The sequence below is a fragment of the Mesoplodon bidens genome, assembly GCF_964165515.1.
Source record: "Mesoplodon bidens genome assembly, chromosome: 3".
Lineage (NCBI taxonomy): Eukaryota > Metazoa > Chordata > Mammalia > Artiodactyla > Ziphiidae > Mesoplodon > Mesoplodon bidens.
The window spans coordinates 12,370,529-12,390,872 of NC_138178.1; the positions used below are offsets into that span (position 1 = coordinate 12,370,529).

At 39.8% G+C, this 20,344-nt stretch overlaps 1 protein-coding gene across 1 annotated transcript in view; it reads left to right on the top strand.

The window, feature by feature from the left end:
- LOC308613997 (uncharacterized protein C10orf67, mitochondrial) overlaps positions 1–20,344 on the top strand; it is a gene marked incomplete at its 5' end in the record, with an annotated part of 126,658 nt that overhangs the window by 17,052 nt on the left and 89,262 nt on the right. Inside the window, 3 exons of the mRNA XM_081228225.1 lie at positions 1,914–2,034; positions 8,694–8,837; positions 10,756–10,830. Of these exons, the coding sequence (XP_081084351.1) occupies positions 1,914–2,034; positions 8,694–8,837; positions 10,756–10,830 (340 nt within the window). The remainder of the gene's footprint in view (positions 1–1,913; positions 2,035–8,693; positions 8,838–10,755; positions 10,831–20,344) is intronic.

A 20,344-nucleotide genomic window follows, 5' to 3' on the forward strand; every position in this document is an offset into this window, starting at 1 on the left:
ATAGCAACAGCTACTGTCACAAAAAATAGGTCACATTTCGTGAAGGCTTACTGTGTGACATCCACCATTCAGAGTACTTCTCAACTCACTATCCTGGCAATAACCCTATGAAATAGGCACTATTTATTTCGCATAAGAGGAAACTAAGGCACAGAAAAGGTAAGTAATTTACATAATGTCACACTGAATATCAGTTAGGATGCTTTCAGCTGTGGTTGACAGAAACTCTCACAAATTGTTGATCTATTGTATGACATTCCAGGAAGACCAGAAGTGTGATGAGTGTCAGAGTTGAGTCAATGGCTAAACAAAGTCAGCAGTCAAAATTATTTCCATCTTTTTAAAAGCTCGTCATCTGTGCACTGGCTTTGCCCTCTGGCTGGCCCCTCTCGTGGTCACCAGATGACTGTGCCAGTTCCTGGCCTCATTTCCACACGTGGCAATGTCCAGGGTCATAGAGGAAGCCTCTCCCTGGTGCTTCTGTGTAAAAAGCTTTCCCACAAGCCCCCGACAGATCTTTTCTCCCGTCACACTCACCGGAGCTGAGTCCCACACCCACCCCTAAAATATCTGACCAGAAGAATGGGATCACTGTGGTGGGCTGAGACCAGACGAGGGTTACCCTTGATACTGGGAATATGATCACCCTCCCCTGAGTTCCATGGGAGATAAATCTGAGGCTCTGCCAGCGGTAAAAAGAGAGGGCTTGCCATGGGGTGCCCCCAATCACAGTCTGCCACACCTGGGCAGCAGACAAGTGAGGGGTAGAAACACAGACGCTCTGTCTACCGAGCCTGCACTGAAAAGTCTGGGAATTCTACTTGAGCTTTCACGGCTCTCTTTTTTCACCTGACATTTTAGAAACCAATAGTTGTGGTAAGTTTGGTCAAATTGACAGAGAGAGTACATCCAGAAAACTGGCCTTCTTGTTACAGTCTGAGATGCCTGTAGTTAAAAGTCTGTAGGAGAACATTACAAATACTTGCTCCTACTTAGATTTTTGGGGGAATTCTGTTTAAAGTCAAATATAGTACAGTGGTGTGATTATCTTAAAGAAGTTCTCAAATCTTTTGGTTTCAGGACCTCTTTACAGTCTTAAAAATTATAGGGTCCCTCAAAGAGCTTTAGTTTATGTTATATCTATTCAGAGTTACCATATTAGAAATTTTAAAGGAGAGACGTTTAAAATAATGATAAACCAATTCTGTGTTAGTATAAATGATGTATTTTAAAGAAAAATGAACTCTATTTTTCAAAGCAAAAACTTTAATGAGAATAGTGTCATTGTTTTACATTTTTGCAAGTCTTCTCAATGCCTGGCTTAATGGAACATAGCTGAATTCTCCTGTCAGCTTCTGCATTCAATCTGTCATCCAGTCACATAACCTGTAGCCTCTGGAAAACTCCACTGAACACTTGTGAGAGAATGATAATGGAAAAGGCAAATAGAACCTTAATATTGTTATGAAAATAATTTTGACCTGTGGATTCCCTGAAAGAGTGTCCTGGAACCTCCAGGGGTTCCTCACACCACACTTTGAGAACCTCTATCAAAGTAATTTTGCTTGCTATGCCCGTGCATAATTTATAATGGCTTCAAGCAGAAGCACACATAAAACGTAAATAAGATATTAAAAGTAGGCTCATAAATTGGTCATGTCTCAGAAAATGGAAATAAGATGAGTATCAGTGGAGCAATGTGCTAGTGTCCAGGGAATCTGATAATCCAGCAGAGTCCTGGGGAAAACCCCTAGTCATGAGAAGATAATTCAGTGGTTTCCTCACTTCACCAATCCTTTGAATCTGTAAAATATGATTTGCATGAAATATGCTCACTAAATATATTTTTAAGGAAATATCTATTATATAAACCACAGTTAATCTCTCCGTCCTCCCTTTTTTTTCTTTTTCAGATTTAACATTTCAGATGATTTGAAGGTTGGCTTTTTCAGCTCAGACCATGCTACTCAAACAGATTCCAGTGAGATTTTGCCATTAAAAGAGTTGAGTTCATCTACACAAAAGCTAGTGGAGGTAAATCTGGATTTGTTTTGAAACTTCTGAGATAATTTGTGGGTACTATTTGCCTTTATGTCTTTCCTTGACAGAATTGAAATGATTAAATTAACATTTTAAAAATATTAGTATCTTTTACACACTGAGTTGGATGACAGTTGTGTTTTTTAAAATTATTAGTATAAACTACTACTTGTGTCATATTTATGTCATGCTTATATATGTTAACTTGTTTAGTGAAATGTTTCCTTACTCTCTAGAATTCTTTTGACATCTGTGAACATTTACTATTTAGGATATTTTAAAAAATTACAAAATATTTTTGGCATATAGAAAAATGTCAAGAATAATATACAGTAGTGAATAACTGTGTCACCCATGGTCAGGGAGGAAGAAATTTTCCTCTGTCCCTCTAGGTTCTTCTGGCTGGTCTAAGAATTAAATTGACATGAGACAGATGAACAGGAAAAAATCCAACAAAAATTTAATAACTTATATGTGGGAGAGACCCAGGAAAACTGAGTGACTTGCCAAAATAGCCAAAGCTCTCACCTTCAGCTAAAGACAAAAGAGGATGTTGAGGATAGTGGTTTGGGACTTCGTAGGAGAGGAAGACAATTCACATGAAGATGGAAAAGCAAATATTTGGTAAACAAATGTTTGCTGGGCCATGCAGAGACAGTGGGACACAGAGACGAATTTTAACTGACTTTGCCAGGTTCCTCCCGGTCTACACAGCTAGTGCATAGTATACTATAGTTATCTATGGTGCTAGGCTCCCTTCCTGGAACAGGTCCTCTATCTACATTCTTCTAGGAAGTTATGGGGAATGTCAAAGGTTCTTCCTGAGTCTTTGGGGCCTTAACAATAATCAGCCTAAATAAATCCTCATGCCAAAGAGACACACTTTGAGGTGGCTCCCCTATACTACCATACAGCTTTTTCAGATCTCCATATTCTATCATATTTCCTTTGGGGCTTTAAAAAAATATTTTTTTAAATTTTATTGAAGTATAATTGATTTACAATGTTGTGTTTATTTCTCTGTACAGCAAAGCTTTGGGGCTTTTTTGATTGTAAAGAAACAGAACATTTCATACACATTAGATATCAAGAGTTATTATGAAAAGTCCTGGGCTTCCCTGGTGGCGCAGTGGTTGAGAATCTGCCTGCTAATGCAGGGGACACGGGTTCGAGCCCTGGTCTGGGAAGATCCCACATGCCGCAGAGCAACTAGGCCCGTGAGCCACAACTACTGAGCCTGCGCGTCTGGAGCCTGTGCTCCGCAAAAAGAGAGGCCGCGATAGTGAGAGGCCTGCGCACCGCGATGAAGAGTGGCCCCCGCTTGCCACAACTAGAGAAAGCCCTCGCACAGAAACGAAGACCCAACACAGCCCAAAATAAAAAATAATAAAATAAATAAATTTTAAAAAACAACAACAACAAAAAGTATAGCTTAAAAAAACCAAAAAAAACAAAGTTACTAACCACTGTTTAAAAAAAAAAAAAAAAAGTCCTAATCAATAAAACTGTGACATAGGGTGGCATACTACTACAAATACTTTAGGTTGCTTTGCTTCTGTTTTTTCACTTAACAACATAACTTGGAAATCATTTATGTACGTTGGTACATAAAGAGCTTCCTCATCTATTTTACAAGTACATTGTATCACAAACTGGCGTCATTTATTTAGCTATCCTCCTACTGATGGACATCATATTTTAGTCGTTTCAGATCTTTCACTGCAATGAATAATTCTGTTCATACTCACATGCCAGTAAAACTGGGATGTAAATTCTTAAAAGTGAAATGTCTGAGTCAGAGGATGCATGCATTAATCATTGTGAATGATGTTGCCAAGTTGCCCTGCATAGAAATTATACCAATTTACACTCCCACTTTTGAGGATGTCTCTTTTCCCACATATGTCCCAATTTATTGTCTTCTTTTATGCCTTCAGAAAAGTGTTATAACTTTATTCCTTTGCAACTAGCATCCACATGAGTAAGTTCTGGTCAGTAGAATTTAGGTGGAAATATTGGGTGGCCGCTTTGGGCAACCTTTAAGGCACAGTTCCGATGCACTGTCTGCCACTTTACTTCTTCCTCATCCCGTCCCTCTTTCCTTCCTCTCTTTCTTGCCTTCCTCTTTTTACTTCAGTGCCTAGACCATGGATGCTACCAGTTACACCATGATTTTGAGGTATACAGAAGACTAAGGAGATAGAAGGATCTTGGGTCATTTTCACCACCTAGTGAAAGAGAAGTAAACTTACCTCTCTTTTATGCTTCTGTTATTTGGATTTTTTAATATAGCTGAACCAAAATCTGATGCAATGTGCTTAAATCAGATTAAGGATGTTTCTTTATTTCAAATTAGTGAGAGGCATTTTTTAAAAAAAAATCATGGATGGCTGGATTTGAATGCTTTTCATGGATCTGTTGAGATGGTCGTACAGTCATACGGTTTTTCTCCTTTATCTGATGATGTGAAGAAATTTGATTTTTTGATGGTAAACCTGGAACGAACCCAACTGGACTATAATATTTCCTTTTGCATTGCATTATTTGCTGCTGTTTTACTAAGGATTGTTTTCCATCTGTATTCGTAAGTGAGGTTGTCCTATAATTTTCTTTTCTCCTTATGCTGTTGTTGTTCAGTCTTGGTAGCAAGGTTATAGTATTGTCATAAAGTGAGTTGGGAAGTGTTCCCTAGTCTATTCTCTGGAATTACTGGCTTGAGATTGGAAGTATCTATTTCTTCAGTGTGAACTTGCATGTAAAACTGTCTGCTTATTTTTACTGCTATTGTTGTTTTGTTATGATTATATTAAGGTTTTCTTAAATCTTCTTGGGTCGGTTTGATGTTATATTTTTCTACAGAATATTCAAATTGTTGGTTATGGTGTTGATTATTGTCTTTGCATATCGTTTTTAGGTCTTTATTGTATCCGTAGTTATATTTCTTTAAAAATTCTTAATATGGTCTTCATACCTCCTCTCTTTTTTCTTGATGAATCCTGGCAGTGTTATCTATTTCATTAATTTTTTTCAGAGACCCAACTTCTGGATTTATTAATCCTTTCTATCATATCTTTATTTTCTAGTTCATAAATTTCTTTTCTTATCCTTATTATTTACTTATTTATGTGTTTTTAAAATATTTGTTTATTTTATTTGGTTGCATTGGGTCTTAGTTGCAGCATGTGGGCTTCTTAGTTGTGGCATCGAACTCTTAGTTGTGGCATGCATGTGGGACCTGGTTCCCTGACCAGGGATCAAACCCAGGCCCCCTGCATTGGGAGCTCGGAGTATTATCCACTGCGCCACCAGGGAAGTCCCTCTTATCTTTCTTATTTAATTCCTCCTACTATCTTTGGGTTTACTCTGTTTTTCTTTTTCTAATTCCGTGAACTGGATCTGGGTATTAGTTGGGATGTCATATAGCTCTGTGTACAGACAGTGCAACTATATTGACTTAACAGGAAGTCTTGGGTTAGAATATCTGGAGTTACAAGTTAGGGCAGTAGCTCCCTGATGTCATCTGTGTACCAGGTTCATTTTATCTTTTCACAGGTCCATCATTAGTGCATGGATTTTGCTATCATATTTCTGACTTCACAGTAACAAGATGGCTGCTCCATTTCCAGCCTCCATCTGCATTTCACAGAGGAAGGAGAATAGGGGAGAAGTGGAATGGAGTGGTGGTAGCTCTACTGAAAAAGCAAAAACTTTCCATCGAAAACCCCAGCGTATTTATCGTTGGCCGTAACTACATCACATGACCCCTTTAACTGCAAAGGGTTCTGAAGGAGTGAGTGTGTTGGCGAGGCACATTACTGCGCCGACAAAGTCGTGCTTGTCTCAGTCAGGAAGGACCTGTGTGATGGACACGGGGCTCTTAGCTATCCATGCCTACAGGTCATTCATTCTGAGGCTCCCTTCTTTCCTTTCATAAGCATTTAAAGACAGTATAAATGACAATATTTAAGACAATATAGTCCTACTAATTACTTCTTTAACGTCATCCCACAAATTTTGAGATGTGGTATTTTTATTAGTATTTAGGTTGAAGTGCTCCAATTTCCCATTTATTTAGTTGGCCCATTGTTTCATAAGAAGTTGGTTAGATCTCCAGGCATGCTCTTTAGTTACCGTTATGTTGCTGAGTTTTAACTTCAGTGCTTCGTTGTCAGCGGACAGTCTTTGTGAGATGAATTATTTGGTCTTTGTTGCGACTTGTCCTGAGGCTTTGTGTGAGTTCAGTCTTCATTATTGTGCCATGGAAATGGGAAATTAAAAATAACCTGTATTTGTTGAGTGTGTGTATATACATATATATATATATATACACACACACACATATGTACATGTGTGCATATATACTTATATGCACATACACATATTGTCCGTTTTGTTCAATATTAATATAACTATAGTAACATTCTTTGGGACATTGTTTGCCTGGTAAAACTTTCTTATTTCTACACTGACCTCAGTTCTGTGTCATTGTATCTTAGGTACATCTCTTGTAAATTGTGATCCATGGGAGTCTTAGGCCAGTAGGAGTTTATTTGACCATACCAGGATTCCTGTCCCTCCCTTCTTCAGAACAAGCCGTCCATATAGGGCTGGATCTTCTAAAGGCAAAGTCATTTCATCTTGTCCCTGGAATTTAAGGAATTTGTTAAGCTTTCACTTGCAGTAGAATTTTTTTTTTTTATTTCTCAAAATAGTAACCTTCATAAGTTGACAACATGGTATAAAGAAGGAGTATGAGTCAGTCACAACTCTGTTCAAATCTGGACCTTCCGCTTACTGGCCATGTAATGATGGCCTAGTTAGTCACTTAACCTCTCAAAGTCTTGAAATCCTCAACTGCAAAATAAAACCTTCCACATAGTATCAGGATGCTAAAATCGAGCTTCTTCCCAGCATGCTAGTAGCCAGGTATCAAATTCCGAAGTGAGTGTGAGATCCCATTTGCAGAATTTACGAAGAGAACGTTACACATCAGATCAATGACTCTTAGCTCTTTAATCAGACCAAGGATAATAAAAACGGGGATCAGGGGGAAAAATTGCTGAAGCAGTTTCTTTAGGAAACACTATTGCCATGCTCTTTCTGGGGGAGGGGTAGCAGAAGGGCTCTTCCTCAGCCCAAAGCCAGTAAGGCAGGCTTCTGTGGAACTTGAAATATGTTTGCTGCTATTGGAAGACTCAGAGGACCGGTGCCGATTCATGTGCAAGGAAGCTAACGTGGGCTGGGGCAAGAAGGGGAAGCGGCTGAGCTGGGATCAGTCTGCACTGCCAGAGTTGCTGGGGTGAGGGTTGTGTGATTGTTTCTTGTGGACCACATGTGGCCTCTGAGAAAAAGAGAGAGAGCGCCAGCTTGGGGTCATTCTGGGTCCTCTCCAGTTGACAGATTGAGAAGGACAGAGGGCCCCCAACACAAGGGAGAAGAAAGGGTAAAACTCTAGATTCATAGGGCCTGAGGGCGGAGTAGCAGTGATCACCGGGAGTAGAGAAGCAGCTGCTTGTCCCTGTGCATCCACAGGAGAGAGGGTACCTGCAGCGGGAACCTCTAGAGAAGCTGTGTTGGTGCCCGAGGGAATAAGGGCCGTTCTCCTGTCCTACCAGACCAGGGTGAAGCCCCCCGCCAGGTAGGAACAGCCGTGTCCCTTTACCCCTTCTGCCTTGTCTGTGGTGGAGAAGCAACTGGGGTGTGGGGGGAGGAGGTAAGAGGGGAGAGAGCTCAAGAGTGAATCCCACTCTCTTCCTTAAAGACCTGCAGCTGCCAGTTACTGCCCTTGGCCTGGAGTGCAGGGAGCAGCCTTACCTATGAATGAAGTTGGAAGTGTCACATTCTAAATGCTACTTTCGGGCTGTGTTTTGAGTGATGATGGGACTTTCTGTTCCCAAGAATGGGTAGGAATTGCTTACAGTTTCCATTCAGGGCGAGGGAAGATTACCTAGTGAATACATTTTATTTATTTTATTTTTTGAATTAAATATTTATTTATTTTGGGCTGCATTGGGTCTTAGTTGCGGTGCATGGGCTTCTCTCTAGTTGTGGCTCGGGCTCCAGAGTGCATGGGTTCTGTAGTTGTGGCGCACGGGCCTAGCTGCCCCGTGGCATGTGGGATCTTAGTTCCCCGACCAGGGATCGAACTCACGTCCCCTGCATTGTAAGGCGGATTCTTAACCATTGGACCACCAGGGAAGTCCTAGTGAATACATTTTAAATAGAAAGCGGGAGACAAAAATACCTTGCATTTGGATGATACCAATCAGTTGTTAGTCAACACATTGGTTATATATTTAAGTACTTGGCTAGTAAATTCACAACAAATGTTGATTCTTACCCATTTTTCCTGATCTGAAAATCACATATTGAAAATCATTTTTTCAATCGTTTTTTGATTCATGGCAAAGGATAACTTACTCTGTATGGTAGGAAACTGCTGGGAACCTCCTCTCCCTTCGTCCATCAGCATGTATTAGTTTAGCAGATTAACTGGAATCCCCAGTGTACATGACTTTGGAGAGGTAATCTTCAATTCAGGACAAGCCCCTGACCCAGGTGCCCAAGTGATCTGCCCAGACCAGACCAGGTGCTGGAATCTTTACACAGAGGGCCCTTACTCTCTACAATAACGTATGTTTTTCCATTTTTAGATTGTTAAATCTCTTCAGGTGGATTTTGGGTTCCTCAAACAATTGATTCAACTGAAGTTTGAGGACCGTCTTAAAGAGGAATCTTGCAGACTCTTCACTTCTCTACATGACAGGATCTTGACAATCGAAAAACGTTACCAACAGGTAGAAGTTCTCTCATTTCCTCTGTTTCGTATGTGGATTAATTTTGTGTTTAGATGTGTAGGTACTACAGTTTTTAGCTTAGGAACTTATGAGGGCAATTTAATTTGTATGTGTTATGTCTCATGTGATGACTACATAAAGCTGTATGGTACCTATAGCTTTACTATGTGCAGAAACTTTTGTGAGTACCCTGTGTATGAACTCATTTAAGGCTCATGACTAACCTGACAAAGTAGGTACAATTATTATACCCCTTTTACAGATGAGGAAACCGAGGCACAGAAAGGTTAATTCACTTGCTCAAGGTCACCAGTTAAAAAACCATCAGGGTTTAGGTCCCAGGCCAGACAGTTTAATGCTTGAATTTCAGCCCTTAACTACAGTTTTATATGACTTGTGTTTTAATGGCTCCGTAGGAGCCAAAGACATGAAAACTCTGCTGCTCTGAGGAATTTCCTAAAATCTTTGATCAGGTTATCATATTTATCTGTCATTAAGAACAGGCATCAGTGTTATTTTTCTGCTATAAAACAAAACACCCACGTGTTGTTGACCCCACCATTCAAAGTACCTTTTAATGCATTTCCTCTTTAAGTCCCTCAACAGTCCCTAAGTAGAAATCCTCTTATCCCTGCTCTGCAGATAAGGAAACTGAGCCACCAAGGTTAAGTCACTTGCTTAAAGTCAGACAGATAGTAAGTGTCACAGTGACATTGAAATCCAATCCTGACTCTAAAGCCCATTGGTGGTTTACACTCCATGCTAGAATCAAAACTGATACCAGAATCAAGAGTATTTTTTTTAACATCTTTATTGGAGTATAATTGCTTTACAGTATTGTGTTAGTTGCTGCTGTATAACAGTGAATCAGCTATATGTATACATATATCCTCATATCCCCTCCCTGTTGCATCACCCTCCCACCCTCCCTATCCCACCCCTCTAGGTGGTCACAAAGCACCGAGCTGATCTCCCTGTGCTATGTGGCTGCTTCCCACTAGCTATCTATTTTACGTTTGGTAGTGTCTATACGTCCATGCCACTCTCTCCCTTCGTCCCAGTTTACCCTTCCCCCTCCCCGTGTCCTCAAGTCCATTCTCTACATCCGCGTCTTTATTCCTGTCCTGCCCCTAGGTTCTTCAGAACTCTTTTTCTTTTTTTTAGATTCCATACCAGAGTATTTTTTAACGTACTGTCTTGCATTGTTATCCATAACAGATAGGATCAAATAATTTGATTAATCAGAAAATGACTCTAGTTTGTGGATTAGTGGCCCTAGATGTCTTTGCATGAGCATAATTCATCCAAAAATACCAGGACCAGAAGAGGATGTGAACTCCAAATAGATTTCACTATTTTATTTTATTTTTTAATTAATTTTTATTGGAGTATAGTTGCTTTATAATGTTGTATTAGTTTCTGCTGTGCAGCAAAGTGAATCAGTTATACGTATACATATATCCACTCTTTTAAAGATTTCCTTCCCATTTAGGTCACCACAGAGCACTGAGTAGAGTTCCCTGTGCTATACATTAGGTTCTCATTAGTTATCTATTTTATACATAGTAGTGTATATATGTCAATCCCAATCTCCCAACTTATCCCATCCCCCGATTTCACTATTTTATAAGCAGTTCTAAGACATTAAAAAGACTATGATATGGAAGATGAGAGAAAATGTTCATGTTATCTGTATTTATTTTATCCATATGAGCTCTCTGTTGCTTTTGGTTCAGTGTAAGTGAAAATGGAATGTGTTGTATTAGCTGTAAGCATAGGGGAAATGATTACAAAGTGAAGTTTTTGAGAGAGCATATGATTTGAATGATGGTTTTGTACTGAGCCCTTCCCTTGTAGGTGTGAGAGTTGCATTTGGAAATACACTGTGGTGCTCGGTGTATTTATTTTTCATTTGCAGAATGAGGATACCTTAAGAAAATGCTACAATCAGCAGCTGGCCGATGCCATAGCTACCATCAAAGGAAGGTACCAGGTGAGTTTTGAGTGCCATCGTGGGTGAAACTGGCTTGGTATCTTGTGAGTGCCCAGGGTGGGGCTCACCGTGGGTTCCCAGTCAGCGATTTTAGCTTTGAAGGTCTAAGACTGTTCATGCTTACTTTAAACTGACCAAAATAACGCTTTATGGTGACAGATAGAACTTCTCAGAAACTGAAAAATTCCAGTCTGGTATCTAGTCCACCTGGGCAAGTGATGCAGTATTCCAGAGTTTGTTTGGTGAGCATGCAGTTCGATAGAAGGAGGTCAGGGAGTCTCAAGAGAGGCTTCATCAGGTCTGTAGTAAATCCCAGGGAACAGTCTCAGATCCTCAATGGAGTAACTTTTCTAATGATGGGGATGCGATCTATCTGCCAGACACCATGCTTCCTTCTCTTCATCATTTCCAATCATTATTTTTTCATCTTAGCGAGGACCTTGTGATTCTTTTAGTATTTATAACTATAATCTTGTCTTTCATTCAGTATATTTCCATAAAGAAATATTGCTTTATTTACAGCAAATCATGCTTTGATTGCATACCTCTTTTTCATGGTACTGAACACCTCTGTTTTAATTATGTGATTGCTTGTTACATGTCTCTGTTTTGTGCTGGACTGTAAGCCTTATAAGGGTAGGGTTGCTTGTCTTGCTCACCGCCATGCCCTGCCCCTTAGCACTGTGCCTGGTACACAATTAGCAATCAGCTAATAATTGCTAAATGAAGGGAGGTTGCCTGAACTTGTGGCAGATACTGGTGGCTCCACTGTCATTCTTCCCCTTCCTTTTTTTTTATTAGCAGAAGCACTTCTTACTATGAAGCCAAAATGCTAGATCCTTTCTCAGCTTCTTTCCCAGCTATGGCATGAACAAGGGCAAGTTCAGGTCCAATGTGACCTGAAGGTAAGTTAACTGTGAGGTTTAGAAAGGAGGTTCTTCTTTTTTTTTTTTTTTTGGCTGTGCCTTGCAGCATGTGGGATCTTACTTCCCCCACCAGGGATCGAACCCCTGCCCCCTGCAGTGGAAGCTCGGGAGTCTTAACCACTGGATCGCCGGGGAAGTCCCTATTCCTTTTTTTTTTTTTTTTTTTTTTAATTAGAAGAGACTCAAGGGAAAATATGCCCCTCTTTTTCTTTGTTTGACATTATTATGTCTCCTTCTGATGCTTGGAATTGCTGCAACCAACCTAAAAGCAAGGAGTGGGATACTTAGGATGTGCTAAGGGTAGCAGACTAGAAAAACAGAAAGCACTGGGGTCCTTGATGACATCACCGAGCAACTAACTCTGGACTTGCCCTGCCTCTGGCCCTTTTATGTCATGAGACAAAGACCCCCATAGAATTTAAGCCACTGTTAATTGCCTGTTCAGTTACCTGTGGCTAAAAATATCCCAGAACCTATTGCCCTGTCAACAGCCTCTGTGACCCTGGGCCAAGTTGTGTTTCCAAAGGTGACCCTGACAACTGTCTCCCACTCACGTGCTCTTCCGCAAGGTTACCTTGCTTCCCCCACACCCAGAGGTGGAGCCTAATTCCCCATCCCTGGATCTGAGGGTCCTCCGTGACTTGGTCATAAAGACAGAACGTGACGCTGCACGACTTCGAAGGCAGGGACAAAAGAAGCCTTGCAACTACATCCTATGCTTTCGGGATGTTTGCTCTCTGGGTTCTCGCCTTCCGAATCCAGCTGCCATGCTGTTAGGAGCCCAAGCCATTTGGAGAGTCTGCATGTGGGTACTGGGGCCATTGGCCCAACTGAGCCCAGTCTTCAAGTCATCCAGCCCCCAGGCATTTAGTCTTGCCATCTGGGGTCCTGGCAAGGAGCAAGACCGTGCCATCTTGCTATTCCTGTCCTAATTCCTTAGTGAGTGAGCATGATAAATAGTTGTTTTATGTCACTAAGTTTGGGGAGCTGTGTTATGCAGCAGTAACTAGATAGCTGGAACGGTATCCTTACACTCACATCAATAAGCGATTTAATTGCATTTGTTGGATAAATTACTTCCCTAGTGGTTCTGCCAGCACAATATAGCATCATGGTTAGGAGTTAGCATAGTGTATGTTTTAATACAAGGACTTGGGATTCAAACTACTTGCGTTCGAATCCTGGCTCTGCCACTTAATTGCATGTGACCTTGGGCAAAATACTCACCCTCTCTGCCTCAGTTTCTTCATCTGTCCGATGAGGATCCTATTAGTACCTAGCTCATAGACCTGTTCTGAGGATGAAATGAACTGATCCTTGTGAAGCACTTACAACAGTGTTGGGCACATGATAAGTGCAGTCTAAATGTTTGTGAAACAAATAAGCTCTTATACAAATTGATGACACTCCTTGGTGTTGGTGTCTTTTTCTGGCCCTTTATTATCCTGTGTTAGTGTTTAGGCTTACAGTTTTCTGTCCACTGACCACAGATTTCAGATATAGTAAAGTGCCCTTAAGATATCTGTAATCCTTATCAATTTTTATTATGTTGAGGCATATGAAATTGCCGTTTGCTCTTACAGTTCTGTCCTGAACATTCTTGTACTGTCTCAGGTACACATGTGCGAGAGTGCTTTTAAAGTATGTTTGTAAGAGTGGAATGGAGAGTATGTGGATTTTCATATTTATTATCTAAGGCCAAGGGCCTTCCAAACTGATCATAATATGAAAATATTTGTTACTCTTCTTCGTCGAGACTTGATATTGTCAGATGTTTAAATGTTTGTTGATCTCATGGACATGAAACTATTTCATTTTGTCTGATTTGTGTTTCCCTTGATTATTAATACGGTTAACCCTTTTAAAAATATGTGTATCGGCCATTCAGTTTTCGTGTTCGGTGATGTGCCTGTTCAAATTCATTGTTGATTGTGTTATTTGTTTTCTTTTTGGTTAATAAGAGTATTTTAAAAAACATATTTTGGATACTCATCTTTTGTTTGTTTTATGTGTTGCACATGTCTTCTCTTGGTTTTTTGTTCACTCTTTAAAAAATTTTTTTTAATTTTTTGGCTGCATTGGGTCTTCGTTGCTGCGCACAGGCTTTCTGTAGTTGTGGCTTCTCTTGTTGCGGAGCATGGGCCCTAGAGCACGCAGGATTCAGTAGTTGCTGCGTGTGGGCTCAGTAGTTGTGGTGCACGGGCTTAGTTGCTCCGCAGCATGTGGGATCTTCCCGGCCCAGGGCTCGAAACCACGTCCCCTGCGTTGGCAGGCGGATTCTTAACCACTGTGCCGCCAGGGAAGTCCCCTGTTTACTCTTCTTACAGTGTTCTTTAATAAACCAAAGGTTTTTTTTTTACACTAATGTAGTCAAACTCCTATATTTTCCTCATGGTTTCCACGTTCTGTGCTTTGTTTTAAAAATGCTGCTATAGGGCTTCCCTGGAGACAAAAAGAGGATGTTGGTATGGTTTGGGACCTCAAGGGGGAGGAAGGAAATAGAGATGGAAAAGCAAATGTTTGATAAACAAATGTTTGCTGGGTCCTGCAGAGACAATGGGATACAGTGTGGACCCTGATCTATAGGCCCTGCCACGTTTCTCCCAGCACACCTAGTCCATATTCTTTAGAGATATCTCCGGTGATAGCTCCATTCTGGAGACAGGCCCTTTATCTAAATTCTTTAAGCAGCTAATGCGGAGGTAACAAGAAAAACTTTCTGAGTTTTCTGTTTCTTAAAAATAATCAGCCCAATTAATCCTCATGCCAGAGAGACACATTTGGGGATGGCAAATTTTGCTGTCCTACAATTTTACACCATTTCTTCATTCATTCATTCATTTCTGCCAGCTGCACTGTTGGGGCATCTAGCATATTGTTAAGTAAAAGTGATGACAGCAAGCATCCTTATTTTATATCAATACTGAATACAGTATTTCAACATTACACATAATACTTGCTGTAGATACTATCAGGCTATTTCTTTTGCAAAGAGACTTTTGAAAAAGTCATGAATGAATTTTAATTTTGTAAAATGTGGGGGGTTTTGCATCTATTGAGAGGCCATATGATTTTTTTCCCCTTAATCTATTAGTGTGGTGAAATTAATTAGCTGATTTTTAAAAATGTGAAATCAACCTTACTTTCTTTGTATAAGCCCAACTTGGTCATGATGTGTTTTTTCTTTTTAAAATTTGTTCCTGAACTTAGTGTGTTAATCTTTTGCTTAGGATATTTTAAACCTGTGAACATCAGTGTGGTGAGCTATACTTCTTTTTTTTTTTTTCTGTACGCGGGCCTCTCACTGTTGTGGCCTCTCCTGTTGCGGAGCACAGGCTCCGGACGCGCAGGCTCAGTGGCCATGGCTCACGGGCCCAGCCGCTCAGCGGCATGTGGGATCTTCCAGGACCGGGGCACGAACCCGTGTCCCCTGCATCGGCAGGCGGACTCCCAACCACTGCGCCACCACGGAAGCCCTGAGATTCCTTTTTTATACTATTCTTTTTAGGTTTGGGAATCAGGATTATGGTAGCTTCACAAAATGAGCTGGGAAATGTTACCCGCATTTTGTTTCCTAGGAGCATTTGTGTAAAATTAGAACTTTTTCTTCCTTAAATATTTAGAACTGCCAGAGAAGCCACCTGGGCCTAGAGGAGTGGACTGATTGATTGACATATTTTGAACTCCCAATTTCCTTACTGATTATGAGACTATTTGGGTTTTGTATTCCTTTCGAGTCAGATATAGTGAAATATTTGTCTAGGGCCTTTATTTCCTTTAAACTCAAAAATGTGTTGGAATAAAGGCTTAATATATATCTCATTACTCTCGTATCTTTTAATCCTATATTTTTAAACCCCACTGCATATTTTTATTACTATTTTATCCATTTTCATTGAGTTTTAAAATATCACTTACAATGTTTTTTATGACTAGGAGTTCTATGTTTGGTTTGTTTGGTTATTTTTTAATGGTTCTGGCTCTTTGCCCATAACTTGTCCTGTTATTTCTATAAATATATTTCAGTGTACTTGATTGATCTTCCATGTTTCATAATTTCCATGTCTTTCATCTTTGAGGGTCTAATAAGTACTGGCTGTCGCTCATGATATGTCCTTTACTTTCGGGTTTCATGATTTTTGACTGTGAACTCATATTTCTGCAGAAATTCTTTGAGGCCTGGAATAGAGGTGAGTCTCTGTAGAGAAGATTTCTGTTTGCTTCTGCGAGACTCCTGGGTCTGTGACCGCTTTAACCTAATTCTCAGCTTGAGGCATTTTAGACCACCCAGATGTATGAATGTGGGCCATCTCATGCTTATAAAACTCAGAAGAGACTGTTCTCCACCTCTGTACTTTGAGCCAAGTTTCCAGACAGGAGGCAATTTCACTTTTACTGGGATGGGAGGAGGTACAGGGTTCAAGGTGGTTACTTCTAGTTCCTTCTCACGCTGAAGAGATGGCCCTTTGGTGTCTCAACCTTAATGGGGTGGTCTCCTATTATTTAGAATCACCACTTTGAGGAAGACCTATGTGATGCCTTTTCTCTGTGCCCTGTTAAGAGGTGAAAACCAAAGTTCAAATTTACCTGGTTTTGCAATGCCCTGGAGTACAGGCCAGCTTCAGTGTCCTGCATAAGTCTCTGGATGTCTGCATTCACTTAATTTTGGCTGAACTATTCCTTACTTCGTCAGCTTATAGAAGCATTTCACCTATCGATCCAGAATTTTTGTTGTTTACAAAGTAAGTCAGAATAACATGATTTTTTTTTTTGTGAAACATGCTTTTATAACCCTTTGTGTCTTCAACAATTTCTGGGTCACTGATAAACTTTTAGTGTGTATCAAATGCTCAAAAAATATGACAGAATAAGTGACTATCACTCTTTCTATATACTTTTTGTATGTCTAGGAATAGAAAGCCCTGAAAGGATTAAATGCTTTATATGCCTCAGTGTTTCATAAACATGTGCTGGTTAAATATGCTTAGCCAACAGTGTATTAATTGTGGTTCATTGGTTTATCTAATTAAAGAATTATTTTAAAGATATAAAAGTGATTCTTTGAATCTTTGCTTTGGCTTGTTGGCATCACTTTGATCCATGGCCTCAGACAGCCTTCCAAATCCTGGCCACCCAGTTTGTTAAGCTTAGTCATAAGAAAGAACAGAAGAGTTGAAAAAACAGCCCAAGTACACACTTTTGGTTAAGTGTAAATGACTCTCTGCTGCCCTCTGGAGACCAGTTCAGGATACAGATACAAGTGCTTTTTCAGCTATGGAGCAAGGTTTTAAATCTATTTAACTGTTAAAACAATTTCTTGTGTGATATTATACTACCTTATTTTCAGATAAAAGAAAAGGTTTTGATAAAAATTACACTTTATTTAGCTTCTTTTGGTCTTGGAAATGTATCAGCTCTGATTCAGATAAGAAAACACACTACTCTAGGTCCCTCAGACACAGAGGGATTTAGGAGCATATAAAAACCCTTAGAGAGGACTTCCCTGGTGGCGCAGTGGTTAAGAATCCGCCTGCCAGTGCAGGGGACACGGGTTCGAGCCCTGGTCCGGGAAGATCCCACATGCCAAGGAGCAACTAAGCTCGTACACCACAACTACTGAGCCTGCGCTCTAGAGCCTGCGTCCACAACTACTGAAGCCTGAGCGCCACAACAAGAGAAGCCACCACAATGAGAAGCCCGCACACTGCAATGAAGACCCAATACAGCCAAAAAAAAAAAAAAAAAAGAAAATCCCTTAGAGAAACTGGAGGGATAAAAGTTTGGGAGACTGTCACTAGCTTTCAAATTAATAAGCAATTTTCCCAACGTCATTTGTTGAATATCTTTTCCTTTTTCAATGATTTATGATGTTTCCCTCATGTTAAATGATAAACTGAGGCGTGTTAAATTTTTAAGAGTTTATTTGAGCAAAAATAAGTCATGGGGAGGTAATGTACGAAATAAGGAATATAGTCAATAAAATTGTAATAATTTTGTATGGTGACAGATGGTAACTTAGACTTACTGTGACGATCATTTGGTAATGTACATAAATATTGAACCACTATGTTGTACACCTGAAACTAATATAATATTGTATGTCAATTATATTTCAATAAAAGGGGGGAGGGATGAGTAAAAAGAACAAATTTTTTTTTAAGTTTATTTGAGCGAAAATTGATTCGAGTCAGGCAGCACTAAATCAGAAGTGGTTAGGAGCACTCCAACACAGGAGTCAGGGGATAAACTTTTAAAGAGAAAAGGTAGAAGAAGCAAAGCAAGGGGGTTATTGGCTGTAGCTTAAGGGATTGCCTTCTATGGAAAAGCCTCATTGTCTGTTTGTGACTGGTTGTCCTTAGGTATTGATTTCTTAACCTTGAGGCATTTACAGGCTCAGGTTTGGGTTTGCTTAAGTAGGCTGCTAAGGTATTAGAGCCACCTCAGTCTGATGGCCTCCTTCTTTAATTAACACTCATCATATGCCAACAATAAGGTTTATCTCAAGGTTATCTCTGCTATTTTGTGGCTATATAAGATTATCTATGCAGTGTTATAGCTCTCCATTGCTGTTTTGGTATTTAATGTTTTTAGCATTATAATATGTTAATATCTGGTGAGTTTGGGTCTTTTTTCATTAGTTCTCTTTCTCGAAAATGTCTTTGTTCTCTTATTTTTCCAGATAAATTTAAAAATAATTGTGTTTACTTCCATTCCAAAACGGCCTCCCTTGGCATTTTTATTAAAATGGAACTGTTTGGAAATTTATTCACGAATTTTGGAAGAAATTTGTATCATTTAGAATAGTCAGTCTTCCTATCCAAGAGTATTTCTTGATTCACTTATGTCTTATTTCATGTATCTCAATGCAGTTTTATAATTTTATTTATGTGGGTTGTATATCTTTTTCATACAACTAAATTATTCCTAAATAGTTTATGTTTTTAGAAGATGAGATAATTTTTGTCATATTTTGAGTATTTTGATAAACATGGAAACTGTTGATTTTTAGCAGCTTTATTGAGATATAATTTACGCAGCATAAAATTCACTCATTTAAAGTGTACAGTTCAATGGCTTATAGTATATTTACAGAGTTGTGCAGCCATCACCCTAATTGATTTTTTTTTTTTTTTTTTTTGGCCTCATGGCTTCTGGGATCTTAGTTCCCTGACCAGGGATCAAACCTGGGCCCCGGCAGTGAAAGCGTCGAGTCCTAACCACTGGACTGATAGGGAATTCCCACCCTAAGCTAATTTTAAAACAGTTTCATCACCCCCCAAAGAAAGCTTGTACCCATGAGCAGTCATTCCCTATTCTCCTCTCTCCCTTTTCCTCTCCTGTTTCAAATCTCTGGCAACTGCTAAACTCCTGTCACTATGGATTTACCTGTTCTGCCTATTTCATATAAGTGGGATTGTACAATATGTGCTCTTTCAATTGACTTTTACTTCGGCATAATGTTTTTGATGTGAAACCACTCATTTTTATAACTACTGTTTCCAACCACTTTGTTGATAGATTTCCAAATGTGGGATTATCAGATCTCATTTGAACAGTTCTTAATTTATTTGTATTTTCTTTTTATTTTCTTTTATTTATTTATTTATTTGGTTGCGCCGGGTCTTAGTTGGGGCCGGCGGACTCCTTAGTTGTGGCTCACCAGCTCCTTAGTTTTGGCATGCGAACCCTTAGTTGCGACATGCATGTGGGATACAGTTCCTTGACCAGGGATCAAACCCCGGGCCCCCTGCATTGGGAGTGTGGAGTCCTAACCACTGTGCCACCAGGGAAGTCCCATTTGTATTTTCTAAATATTTACATCTACTAACTGAAAATGATAATATGCCTTACATTCTCAAATGTATATCACTTTTTTACACTAGACAGAAGTTGCAGAACAATATTAAATAGTACTCAAGAGAGTGATCATTTCCACTGAATTTGAAGGGAATCCTACCTATAATTCATCATTAAACATAAGAACGGCTTTTTGTTTGGAATAGTTTATTGAATCCATTCCTTGTTGGAGCAGCTGGATGGAAGGAGGGTCAGACTAATTCGTCCTTTGAGATGGGCTGATTGTAGAAATGTCATTAACCTACAGTCTTGGTGCATTGGGCAATAAAGTAAAAAAAGAATATATATTTATGGGGGAAGGCCAAAACTGCATCAGAAAAGTAGGTCAAAAAAGAGTTAAAGTCAGAGGGACTTGAGATGGATGTTAGGTGTACATAGCCACATGGGGATCAGGGAACCAGAGAAGATTAAGAAAAATCAGGCTAGAATGGATGACACAGAGGTGGTCTAACTCCTGAGGTTGGGTTCTTAAATGCTCCCAGAAAAGCGTTGCAGAGATGAATCAAGTCCCTTTACAGAGGCCCAAGTGGTTTAGACTCTGCCCCTCATTCCTGAATGGAGAAGGACTGGGCGCTTCCTTGCTTTGTCAAGGTGGGGAATCAAATGTGTATCCTAAGGAGGGAGCAGAATTGGGGTAGGGACACAGTTCTTTGGCACTAATGCATTGGGAAAACCTATAACCAGCCTCACACCCCATGTGATGCATGTAGCTCTTGGCAGAGAAGAGAGTC